The following is a 12,666-nucleotide window of genomic DNA, read 5'->3' as shown; positions in this document are numbered from 1 at the left end:
ATAATAAACATAAAATAATTGGATGAAAAAAAATGAAATTGAATAAAATAAAATAAATGAAGATAAAATATATATACAAAAAGAATAAAAAAAGGTAAAGTGTTTTTTTAAAAAGAAAATATAATAAGCAAAGAAACTAAAAATATAATGAAAATAATAAATAGTATAAATAAAAAAAAAATATATATAAAAATATAAAAATGTATGTATAATATAATAAAATACTAAATAGTAATAATAGAAATATAAAATAAATGAAGTAAAATATATATATAATGTTAGGAAAATATAGTAAAAAAACATAGTAAATAAGTAAACATAAATAAAAAATATATATATATATATATATATATATAATAATAGGAAAATATATAATATAACGCAAAGAAAAAGAAAAAAATTATAATAAATAATAAATAAAAATTAATATATATATATATACATATAAATAATAAGGGCTAAATTAAAATAAAAAATGAATTAGGGGTCAAAATTAAAAGTCAAACGAAGAAAAAAATGACAAAACACGCGGATCCACACGACCCGTTTATAAAAATCCGAATAGTTTTTCAAAAACACAAGCCTCAGGGACTAGATCTACAAAAATAGATCTCGAAAACGCCCCCGTTCATCGGCCAAAAACACTTCTCTCAGTTTTCTTTCGAATCAAAACATAACAAGGGTAAGGAAAAATAACATGCGAAGGTATGAACTTTACCTTTCAAAATATAAATGCTTCGAAAAATGGTTACGAGTTGCTTGTAATTTTTTGCTTGGTATTTTGTATATCCTCTTCCGAATTTGTTACAATAGTGAGTTACAATGACTATTTATAATACTTGTGGATCCTATCTTTAGGAGTTTAAATAATAGTAGAACTCTATCCTATTTTTAGGAGTTTGAATCCTAGCAAAATTATATCCTATTTTTAGGAGTTTGAATCCTAGTAGGACGAAAAGGTGTGTTGACAATATAGATATATGAGCTTCCCTACTAGTCGTTGTTATCTCCCCCTATCCACTTATTCCCTATCCTCATCAGTGCTTAATTTCTGATTGAACTTCATTGGGGTCTTGGCAAGCTTGCAACCCAACATACCAATTCTGGTCAGTAAATCAAGGATATATTTTCGTTGGGAAATTGACATACTTGTTTGGGTCCTTACTATTTCCATTCTAAGGAAGTATTTGAGGTTCTCCAAGTCCTTAAGCTCGAATTCTATGCTAAGAAACTTATTTAGTTGGTTGATTTCACTTGGACCATTCCTTGTAAGTACGATATCATCAACATAAACGATAAGTATTGCACATTTATCAGTTTTTGAGTGCTTGTAAAACACAGTACGATATGCTTGCCCCTAAGTGTATCCACGCCTGGTTATGGCTTTGGAAAATCGATTAAACCATATCCTTAGGGATTGCTTCAACCTGTATAACGACTTACTCAGTTTGTATACTCAACCTTTTTCCTCTTCAAACCCAGGTGAAAAATCCATATAAACTCCTCATTCCACTTGCCATTAAGGAAGGCATTCTTCATGTCTAATTGGACTAATGGTCAATATAAGTTGATCGTAAGAGAGAGAAGTACTCGTATCGTATTAAGCTTTGCAACAGTGCCAATGTCTCGTCGTAATCGTACCATAGGTTTGTGTAAAACTTTTGGCTACAAGTCGTGCCTTGTGTAGATCTATGCTACCGTCGGGTTTGAACTTTGTGGTAAAGATCCACTTGAAGCCCACAGTTCGTTTCCTTTCGGACATATTAGAAACTTTACATGCTCTATTGTTTTTTAGTGTCTTGATTTCCTCTAGGACAACTTGATTCCATTTTGGTGACTAGAGTTTTTTTTCATGTTTCTTGGAGTATATACGTGATCAATGTTAGTCATAAATGTTTTATAAGACTTAGATAAGTTCCCATAAGAGACAAACCAAGAAATAGGGTATTGGGTACATGTTCGTGTGCCCTTACGAACTACAATCGACATATCATCACTTATCAGTGTAGGTGACACTTCTGGTACAAAATAGTCATCGGGAGTAGAGGAGGGGTAGTTTGGCATTGTCGTCGTGTCTACCTGAGAAAAGTGGCAATGTTGTGAATAAACGAGGAGCTTTGGAACCTGTGATTGAGGTGTTTCGGTGGGAAGGACAATAGTATCTAGAATGAGAATAATACCATGGTTATCAACCGGAGGATCCTATGAGACTGGGATGGTGAAATTAGAAGCAATAAGTTCTATGAAAAGAATGGTAAGGTTCTCATCTTCATTGAGACTCTCCCCCAAAAATAGGGTTTGGACTTAAAAAAATATGACATCGCGGGAAACAAACTTGCGAAGTAAGGTTGGAGAATAATACTTGTATCCTTTTTGTGTGGGTAAATAGTCTCAAAAAACACATATATGAGCCCAAGGGTCCAATTTAGACTGTTCAAGTTTGTGGCAATGGACAAAGGCCTTGCAATCGAAAAAATTTACTTGAAGTGTAGGGACACGAAACAATGGAAAGGCTTTTTGTAGGTCATTGAGAGGTGTTTGAAGATTGAGGACTTTGGAAAGCATCCGGTTTATTAGGTAACATGCAGTGAAAACTGCCTCCCCACAAATATTTCGGGACATTTATTGTAAACATTGAAGCTCGTGCCACGGCCAATAAGTGATGGCTCAAAAACATCATTTTATTGTGGTGTGTCGAGGCACGAACTGTGATGTATAATTCTACGATCGGAGAGATATGAACCTAAAACAGAGTTGAAGTACTCTCGGTCATTGTTAGTATGAAGTGTGTGTATAGTGGAGTTAAATATAATAATCATCATATTGAGAATCGTAGTAATTTCAGGACTAAGGATTTAGTGACATAACTGATGAAGATTAATATATAACATTGATCCATGTATTAATCTCAAAATGAGTCGATCCAATATTTATTATTGAGTAATATATAAATTTGATTTAATTCTTATTCACGTATTCATCTCACAAATATTTATCAAATTTCATACTAATTTTTTTATTATCGTTCTCACAATAATAATCGGATAGGAATATTTAGAATAATTATTATTCAAGAAAAAAAGCATGCAAATGATAATAATAAAATCTAATAATCAAAATAACATGTCTATACAATAGGCCTAGAGCACTAATGCTAACAATGAACCATCTAAATCCGGTGATATTTTTAACTAAGCTAGCGCAAGATCATTGTACATTAAGGAGAAAGGTTAGGATTGGGCATGGTTTCAAAGGATATGGAACACGAGTATATTTTGATAATTGACAAATCTTACACTTAAAGAAATTGGCATTTTTTTAACGAAATAACTAAGGAAACAAATATTTTTAAATACAAGAAATTTGGATGTCTGAACCTACGATGCTACAACATGACGGTATCCTTATTTGAAACGAAAAAAATTGATCCTAAGTGTGAGTTGTCTCATTTTATTCACCAGGTTACGGTTATCCCATATATAAGGTCTATAGACTACCTTAGCAGTGCCAATCATCCTCCTTGATTTCTGTTCCTGTATAACGCAAGCAAGGACAGAAAATTTAGCAAGAACTTTGTTATCTTTTGTGAGCTTACTAGTAGAAAGTAAGTTGCATGATAATTTAGGGACATGAATAACTTTATTAAGTGTAAAATTGGTGAGGTGAACAACTTCGATTTCAATAATTGGAGAATGAGAGTCATCTGCTATTCGGACCAGTGATTGGTTGTGTCAGAGGGGATGAGTTACCTGTCATATGGTCGAAGGCGCTAGTATCGAGAATCTAGGAGGAAGGATCATTAGGTTCAGAAGTAGTATTAGGGACCTTGAACAGCCAATGATTCATGTGTGGTTGGTGTAACAAGCATCCGATGGAGAGCTTCGAGTTTTGTTTTGGTTAGACGAACGTTCAATACAACATCTGTGGAGCAAAGAATCTGCCTCTGCAGGAAATGAATGTCGACAAAGCGGAACCTGGGAAAGGGAAGAAGTATGAATCATCACCGGCTGAACAGTCATCTCAAAACCAAAAGTTAGACCACTCAACAAATGACAGCAAGTCTACGAGTGCAGCAGAGACAGTTTCACACAAGCGCGATACTTCAAGTAATTCCAAGAAGTCACCTACGAAGGGCGAGGTATGTTTTATTATATTTTAACGCGACACCATTAATTATATGAAGTTGTAATGCAGTTTTCTGAAATTTTGAACCCATCACCATCAAAAGTTTCTGGTTCAACATCAATTATGCTTATTTCAATGCATGGTTGGTAATAAACAATATCATTTTTAGTTTTTATGTAAAAGCTAGTACAGTTGTTCAAAGTCAAATCCTTAACTTCAGCTCTTACAAAACTGACAAATGGATTCAACAACTTTATGAAGGAACTCCGAAGCCAGACTGCAAATGAAACGACTGTCATGGAGAAAGGCCGTGTTTCAAGTCAAGCAGCCCCAAACTTATCGGATAAAGGAAAAGGAAAAGAATTGACCAAAACTGTTAAAAATCCAGAAAGAAGCAAAGGAGCAGAACCAACCAAAACTGTTAAAAATCCAGACAAAGGCAGAGGAGCAGAAACTCCAACCAAAACTACTAAAAATCCAGACAAAGGCAAAGGAGCAGAACCTCCTAAGAAATCTGTTAAAAATCCAGAAAAAGGAAGAGGACCAGACATGAGCCAATAACTCTAGAGTCCAGGCAATAAAACCCATATTCGAGAACGGGGATGATCTGAAGGCCAATGGCGTCCTACAAATTGAAAGCAAGGGATTGGTCAATCTCTTGCTAGTCGAATTATTTAATGAACTGTATAGGACCTGCTGATCAGGCTGATGATGGTGCTTTAGAACATGAGGAAAGTATGCCAGAGAGGGGGCGATATTGTTGGTGGGAGGCTGATTGGTGATGCCCCATATTAAGAGCAAGAGGAGATGCTGCTAACACTTTAATCCAAGATGTACATATGCATATATCAACAAGCATGTCGTAGATGTAATAAGCTCAATAACTTGAAATCTTGGTGACCGATTTTTGTTGTCAGAAAAACCAAGCAATGATTGCAAATAGCAATTACGTTCTTTGCATGGGTGAATGCGACTTCTAGTTTTTTTTCTTGGTCTATATTGGTTGATATAAGCCTTATGGAGGTATTGAATCAGAATCAATGAAGCCAACCTTTAGTTATAGATATACTTGAATTTATTAGATCAGCATCTGTTGATATTATCCAAAAAACAACAGAACGTGGATTGGCCAATATTATTAGGGGGAAATCAGCTCATCTGTAAATTAAACCAAAATATTTCTTAACTATTGATAAAGCAAACATATCATGCGAACGTAATTGTTAAAACCTAAGCTCTTTAGAGAGTAACATTTTTTTATCGTTGAAACTACTCAATGGGATATTTAATTTGCAAACGAAGAATGTATATGTCATGACGAAAGCAGAGACTGATTGGACTTCAATTATAAAATCAAAAGAGTAGACTAAATTCTTACGATTAGAAGTAAAGGGATTAAATTTGAAATGTGTAAAGCATACGGGGGCTTGAAGAATAGTTAGACCAAATCTTAATGATATTATTACATAATCACCAAAACAACAGGGCTTTTTTGTCCTGTATATTGAACTTCAAAACTATTTTTTTCCGTTACAAAAAGCTAGAAACTTAGCCTAAACGACAAGAAGGCAAACAAAGAGAGACAGTAAATGAAACTAGTTACAAATTTCACAAGCAATTCCCAAGCGAGAATTGGCGACATCAAACAGAATCCTATGGTTTTGCTGCTGCAAATTAGCTATTACGTTCATGGCGGCGTTCACGTTATTTGGAACCGGTGCTATTGCCAAGCAAGCACGTGACCCTGCACTAGTATGTAATAACGTGTTCTCCATTGGCAGTTTCACGGACAAGCCTTCGAAATGTAATGTTATTAATGGGGCCTCAACTTCCGCTGATGCGTCAAAGCATGTCTCGAATACTCCTATTGTTGTAAGTGGGCCCTTCACTTGCTTCACAAACTCATTACGGATTGCTTCGTAAAGGGGTTGGACGAATCGGGTTACAACAGTACCCGAGTCGATTATCGTCCCCACCCCGGTATTCGGGTTGAATGCTAGGTATTCTGTTGCGACGGGGACCTGAATACACTAACCCCGGTTAGGTTAACATAGTAAAGTGAGGGTCGATGCGGGTTTTTCAATAGCGGGACGGTTTGAATATTATCGGGCTGACCCACAGGTCCAAGTTTGAGAGAACCCGAAAAGTAATGTGACTTGAAACTGGGTAAACAATACGAAAACACACCCCCAGTAGGTAGAGTGCCCCGGATTGCGAAAGTAGTGACAAGGGTCCCCGGCCCAAACCCAATAGCCCTTGGCGTGGGACAGATTTACCAGTGATAGTATTAATACATCCGAAAGCAAAATTCGGGACAACATCATTGCTTAATGTTAAGGAATCTTGAGCCAAGTTGGCAGAGAAAAAAGAATCTCAGCCGTAGGATTGGTTAAAAGAGCAAGCAGCATCCCCGGTAGCCGGGCACGAGAGCCCATGGACCTGAGTGCATTGGGGCAAGGAGCAACCTAACAAGCCATAACTCGAAGAAGCATTGGGTGAGAAAGTGGTGGCCAAGCAACCGGTGCAGCCGGAGCATGGGGCCCAAGCAACATCATTACTAGTGTCGAGCACCGTGAACATGGTCTGACCCGGGGTGCCAATCTTGACCTTAACCACATAGTTGCCGATGCTTAGGACTTGTTGACCCGAAGCAATTGGAACCGCAGTGGTCTTTTGGGCCACAAGGCTGGACAAGTACTTGAGCCTTGCCGAATCTTTTGAGGCCCGGTCGATGATCGTGTTGACCCATGACTCGGGTTTCGGTGGGTTGAACGGTGAGCATCTGCCATAGATTGGAATTACCGAGAGGTCCGAGTTGTCTGGCTGAGAACCACATAGGTCTAAAGCCTTGGTGGACGAAATGAGGAGCGCAAAGAACAAGAGTGTTGCAGTGAAGTCCATGCTTTTAGTGCTAGGAGCCTAGGACTTCAGCTTGGAGTTAAAAGGGAGAGAGTGCATTAGAAAAGAGTACCCGAAGAGGATTTTATACAAGCAATTTAATGAATTAGAATTACTGAAATAGCCTCGTTGTTATGATAGATGAAAATGCTTGGCCAGCATTTTTGGGATCTGATAAAATAGTAAAAAAAATACCCTAGTTGGGATGAAAGTGGACCAATAAGAACGCAGGAAATTGGCCGCACAATTTCTGTCCCTATGCGCAATAAAAGACCCCAAATTGCAGGGGAAAGAGAAGCAAAATGACAAGCTTTCAATGTACTTTAAGCAATGTCCCTGTCCGGTAAGACTCTACCCCTCAATCACATTGCCCTATCTTTTACACTAAAACTTCAGTCCTACCAAATTAAATTGAGCCAATAACAAGCAACCCATGACTTAGACTGGACAATGCAAGACGTGGGATATTCTTCATCACGCTCCACAGGATTTATGTCATGCCAGCCCCCTTTTGATGCATCTCTACTCAACAAGACCTCCAAATACAAGAGTAGTTTTCATAACTATGATACTATAATCTACTCTAGCCTAATGATTCAGATCTTAAGATAACAAAATCGTAAAAAATTACATGTAAGGGTTCTGGGAGAGAATAATAATGACTTTCATGATATAATATAAGTGGATGAGTTAGTTAAGCTCGTGAATCTCTGCTGGAAGGGGTTCTTTCTCTACGTAAGTTTGCACGAGGATGGGGTCAATCCCGAGTCACGGTTCACAGGACTACAAAGACTTTTTTTTTTTCGAACTGAACCGGGACCCACCGCTTGTAATATATATATTAAATAAAAAAATGAATGAAAATCTCGATCTGCATATTCCAGGGGAGCTGACTGGATCTAGATTTTGGCAGCATCTTATCCTATACTCCGTGTATTTTTATTTGGATTGGCTACAGATTTGATTCATTATTTTACTTCATTTCGTAGATTTACAAGAGTCCACAAAAAAAGGCTTTGATTTTTTTTTCACTTTTAGGACTCACTCCTCGATACCCCACACCAGGCACCAGCAAGCTCACGAGGTTTTACTGTTCAGAACATTACTAGCTGTCGACTAAAGAAGAAGACAGAAAATGGCACCTTTAATTATCAGATATTCAGAATGAAGTACGAGTGGTAAACTTTGCCAGTCGGACAATTCAAAAAGGAACCATTCCATGGACCAAACAAGGACGTGTCTGGCTTGGTTTTGGGCGCGAAAAATAGGCTCAATCTTTGTGTTGGACCAAACATCCGATGAGAACTGATTTCAACCCGTTTGGGCCCATTGGTATTTATATATGATCCCTATGCTATCATTAATCCAACACTTTCTCTTTTTTTTTCCTTCCTGAAATAAGCCCATCACAAGTAAATCCTAATTCCTAAATACCATCCTTTAATCTAAAATTTAATACCAAACCGGAAAAAACAACATTGATTAAAGTAATGGAAACTTTTGTAGTAGTTAGTATTAACAAGTACTAGCTTGCGCATATAACTACCCTATCTGTATTATATAGTGGTAGAGAGGTATCTCGAATATTATTTATACGTACACATACAAATATAGATAGTATAACTTTTGGTACTGTACTAGATTTTGTTACCAACTATATACCATCCTTTATGAATTCCATGACAAGAACTAAAGTCAAAATGAGATCCACACTTTACAACATTGGATGTATCATTCTTCTAAGTTTTTTTCTTTTAATAAGAGATTTGGTTAAACACTTTGAATTTTATTTTTCAGTGGAGGGAATAATGGATTAAAATTTTCACCCTTCACCTACTTCTCTGGATATTAAATCCACAAGTAAAAGCTTTCAAAAACACATGTGAATCAACATTAATCTCAAGGTGTCGGTTTCCGTTGCTTAAAAGAAAGAAAACTGTATGGGGAGTTGAGGAAGAAAGTGTGCGTGTTTTGTCGTATATTACAACTCCACTTTGGAAAAAGCTACCATATTTGCAACAAGTAAATTCATAATATCCAAACACTAAGACGTAATGAGTTTGACGATAATTAAAAAGTCAAATCATTTCGGTTTCATTTGTCAACTCATGGGAAAGAACAAAGAAAATCATACCCAAAGTTATCCAAACATGGCCTATATTGTCTATACGTTGTTAAATTCAAATTATGTCCCCCAAGGACTAAAATGAAAGAAAAAGCAGATTTATGTGTTCATAATATTACCGTTTGATTAAGAAACAACAAAAAAAACAAGGCGATAAATGTGGGGATTCGTGTAGCTGATTCTGGCCGATATTGAAAGCAATCAATTGTCTGCCATCGAGAAGGCCACTCACTGCCAATCGCATGCATGCATGCACTCCGTCTTCATGAGAACTCCATAGCAAGTTGGAGCTGATTCAAAGCCACAGGGGACCACTTTCAGCAGCCCCAGCTTGTTAGCAATTTCAGAGACGTATTCATTGCCTTGTTTTATTAGTTCCTGTCCGGTGTTCATGCAATATTCATAGCTAATTTTGCACCTTTGATTTGTTTTTACTTTCAGAGAAAAAGAAAACGTTGAATATTCTGGAGATTAACTTTTTCACGCACTATTCAAAGCAGCAAGAGACAACGAATCATGCATGGGGTGAATTTGTCTATAGATATACATCTTTCTCATCCACTCTTGTCTGTTAAATATATCTTCTTTTCGGTTGAAAGGCAATGATAATACAACCTGTCTTCTTATATTATTATTTATACATATGGATTTGTTCAGAACTTGGAAAAGCCACACTGCTGCCAGCACTCGGCGTATATAAAGTACTATTTGAGCCATTTTGCCTACTGAAAATAGACAACCCTAATTAATAAAAGATTAACTTACACAAAAAATAGTTTCCTTGACTAATTTTTATGTCGTAAATGGAACAAGAACACAATAAGACAATCCGAATTTTACAATTCTTATTACACAGCAAAAGACCCGCCCGGCGGCATGCAAATTAAGTCAAATCTGAACAACCAACTCAAATGATAGAAAGCTCATGCGTTGAGTAAAGATAAATTTATATGAAAAATGTTTTCAACAAAACGAAAAGTTATAGTATTCTGATTCACTAAGAAAACTTGCATTACAATCATATCGGATGACCTCTCAGTCGTATTTACCGAAGAAGAAAATGAAGATCAGTGGGGTGATTTTTTTTCAATTATCAGTATCTTATATATTGATCGATTATTTCGAATCAAATTTTACAAAAACCTATTATAAGAACAATTCTACTAATTTAATTTACTTCATTCATAAACATTAATACTTAAATTTTTAACCTTAGTTAGAAAATCTATTATCTTGCCATGCAATGTAATGGGGGTACTTTAATGATACGCAAGAGTATGGTCAGAGAAAGTGGCGCCCCCTGTTATGGAAGATTTAGATTTTCCAATCGCAGACAGGAATTAGGATTGGTTGGCTCTTGGAAACTAATAATAAATTCAAATAAAACTTTAGACCAACGCCATTGGGCATTGAGCACCCACTTGGTAAAGACATCTGAAATTTCCAAGACATCCAAAATTTTTTCATCACGACATTCCATTTCATGTTTTCTTCTTCTTCTTCTTCTTCTTTCTTTAATTTGATTTATAAAGTTAGTCCACAAAATCCTAGGCAAACCTGAAGGAGTTGTTAATATATATAGGATCTGTTTAATCGGTGTTCATGTATATTAGTTAAAAATTATTTATTTATTACTCTACAGTATTTAATATATAATTTATAATTGATTTAGAAAGATTATTAATTACATCGCATGTTATTTTCTTTTTAATATTCTTCTAGTGCCACTGTCTATTAATGGCAAAACTTTTGAGATAATGTTCTCGAATTTTTTATTTAACGATATAACGTACTCCCAAGATTAATTGCTCAAATAGGGTGAAATTCACAGTGTTGGCCGTAGGTCGCCATGCCTTCCGGGTGACCTTCCAGGCATCCAAGGCCATCCGACCGAGGCCATCCGAAAGCATCCGAGGCCATCCGAGAGCATCCGAGGCCATCCGACCGAGGCCATCCGAACGAGCTATGCGAGGGCATCCGAGGGCAACCGAGCGAGCTATGCGAGGGAATCCGAGGGTAACCGAGCGAGGGTAGGTCGCCCGGAGTGCATGGCGACCTACAAGGTCGCCCGGAGTGCATAGGTCGCCATGCACTCCGGGCGACCTAGCCTCGCTCGGTTGCCCTCGCATATCTCGTTCGGATGGCCTCGGTCGGATGGCCTCGGATGCTCTCGGATGGCCTCGGATGCTTTCGGATGGCCTCGGTCGGATGGCCTCGGATGCCTGGAAGGTTGCCCGGAAGGCATGGCGACCTACGGCCAACACTGTGGATTTCACCCTATTTAAGCAATTAATCTTGGGAGTACGTTATATCATTAAATAAAAAATTCGAGAACATTATCTCGAAAGTTTTGCCGTATAACTATATATACTATTAATTGAAGTGCAATCCATGATGGACTATGTCAGCAACAGCAAGATAAGACCAGTTAACCGAAACAATCCCATTATTCGGAACTTTCTCAATAATTCAATTAGTTTGGATCGATTCAATTTATTTTTATTTATTGTAATTTGTAATTTATAAATTAAAATCAGGCTTTTGAGGAATATTAACAGTCTAAAAATAAATATTTATGATATATAAATATTTTAATATTTGATAAAAAAAAAGATAAATTATCATTTATCCCAAAAGAAATACAAAAAGAGACGACAGGTGAGGCAATGAATGTTTTATCTCCATGGAATATGACCACTCAGAGGCAAACACACTTGTCATTTAACTCATTCGGGTGAAAAAAGCGGTAAGGGCAGACCCAATATCCAGCAGCAGCAGCTCAAGAATCAAACATCTTATTTAATACACAGCATTGAGCAGTGGTAGGCAACCAGTTCTATCCCCCAACCCCAACCCCTAATCTTTGCTTTCACATTTGTCTTTCTTTTTTCCCATCACACCCCTCAGAAAGAAGATAACATAATAGAATAAGACAAATCAAAGTACAATATAAATATAAAAAAACAATACAAAATTACTAAAGTGGTGTAAAAAGAGCTTCCAAGATCATATTGGACGAAGCACACTCCAAATGCTTTAAATTCTTTTCAAACTGGCAGGCATAACCCTAACCATGTTTTCTTCTGCCACACGCTCTTTTCTAGAGGAAGAAGCCAAGTAAAAAGCAATGAATCGGATCATCTTTTAGCCAGCGGAGCTGCTGCTGCTGCAGAGTTTCAAACTTCAAAGCAATGCTCTGCTCAGCTTCTACCATCTTTTATCCACCAAGTATTTAAGAGAATCTGTCGGGCATCTAAAACATGTAATAACCACGACATTACGTAAAAGGTAGTGACTTCGTTTTTGAAGCTTCGTCAGGCTCGGATTGAATTTTTAAGATGTTTTAGTATTTTGTTCTAAATAAGGAAATAAGTTGATCAGTTCATAAGCAATGCCATAAGATTTTAAACAACGGTAGTTAATGAACAGAAGTACAAAAAGGTTGAATAAACTCAAACTGAAGAAAAAAAAATCTAAACCTGCTTAATTCACTGCACTCAAATATAATTTTATATATA

The 12,666-nt window shown here is 36.7% G+C and overlaps 1 protein-coding gene and 1 pseudogene across 1 annotated transcript; one reads left to right on the top strand and one right to left on the bottom strand.

Annotated features, from left to right (window-relative positions):
* The first annotated feature begins 3,932 nt into the window (after window positions 1–3,932).
* Window positions 3,933–4,686, top strand: LOC120190949 (DNA topoisomerase 1-like). Its single transcript, XM_039193957.1, has 2 exons — window positions 3,933–4,138; window positions 4,387–4,686. The coding sequence occupies exons 1-2, from the start codon at window positions 3,953–3,955 to the stop codon at window positions 4,684–4,686; spliced, it is 486 nt and encodes a 161-aa protein (XP_039049888.1). The 5' UTR covers window positions 3,933–3,952.
* An 874-nt stretch (window positions 4,687–5,560) lies between these two features.
* LOC120191018 lies at window positions 5,561–7,080 on the bottom strand (annotated as a pseudogene).
* Window positions 7,081–12,666: the final 5,586 nt, after the last annotated feature.

This window comes from Hibiscus syriacus, unplaced genomic scaffold (genome assembly GCF_006381635.1).
Source record: "Hibiscus syriacus cultivar Baekdansim isolate YM2019G1 unplaced genomic scaffold, ASM638163v2 tig00116964_pilon, whole genome shotgun sequence".
Taxonomy (NCBI): Eukaryota; Viridiplantae; Streptophyta; class Magnoliopsida; order Malvales; family Malvaceae; genus Hibiscus; species Hibiscus syriacus.
This window is presented reverse-complemented; position numbering and strand designations above follow the sequence as displayed.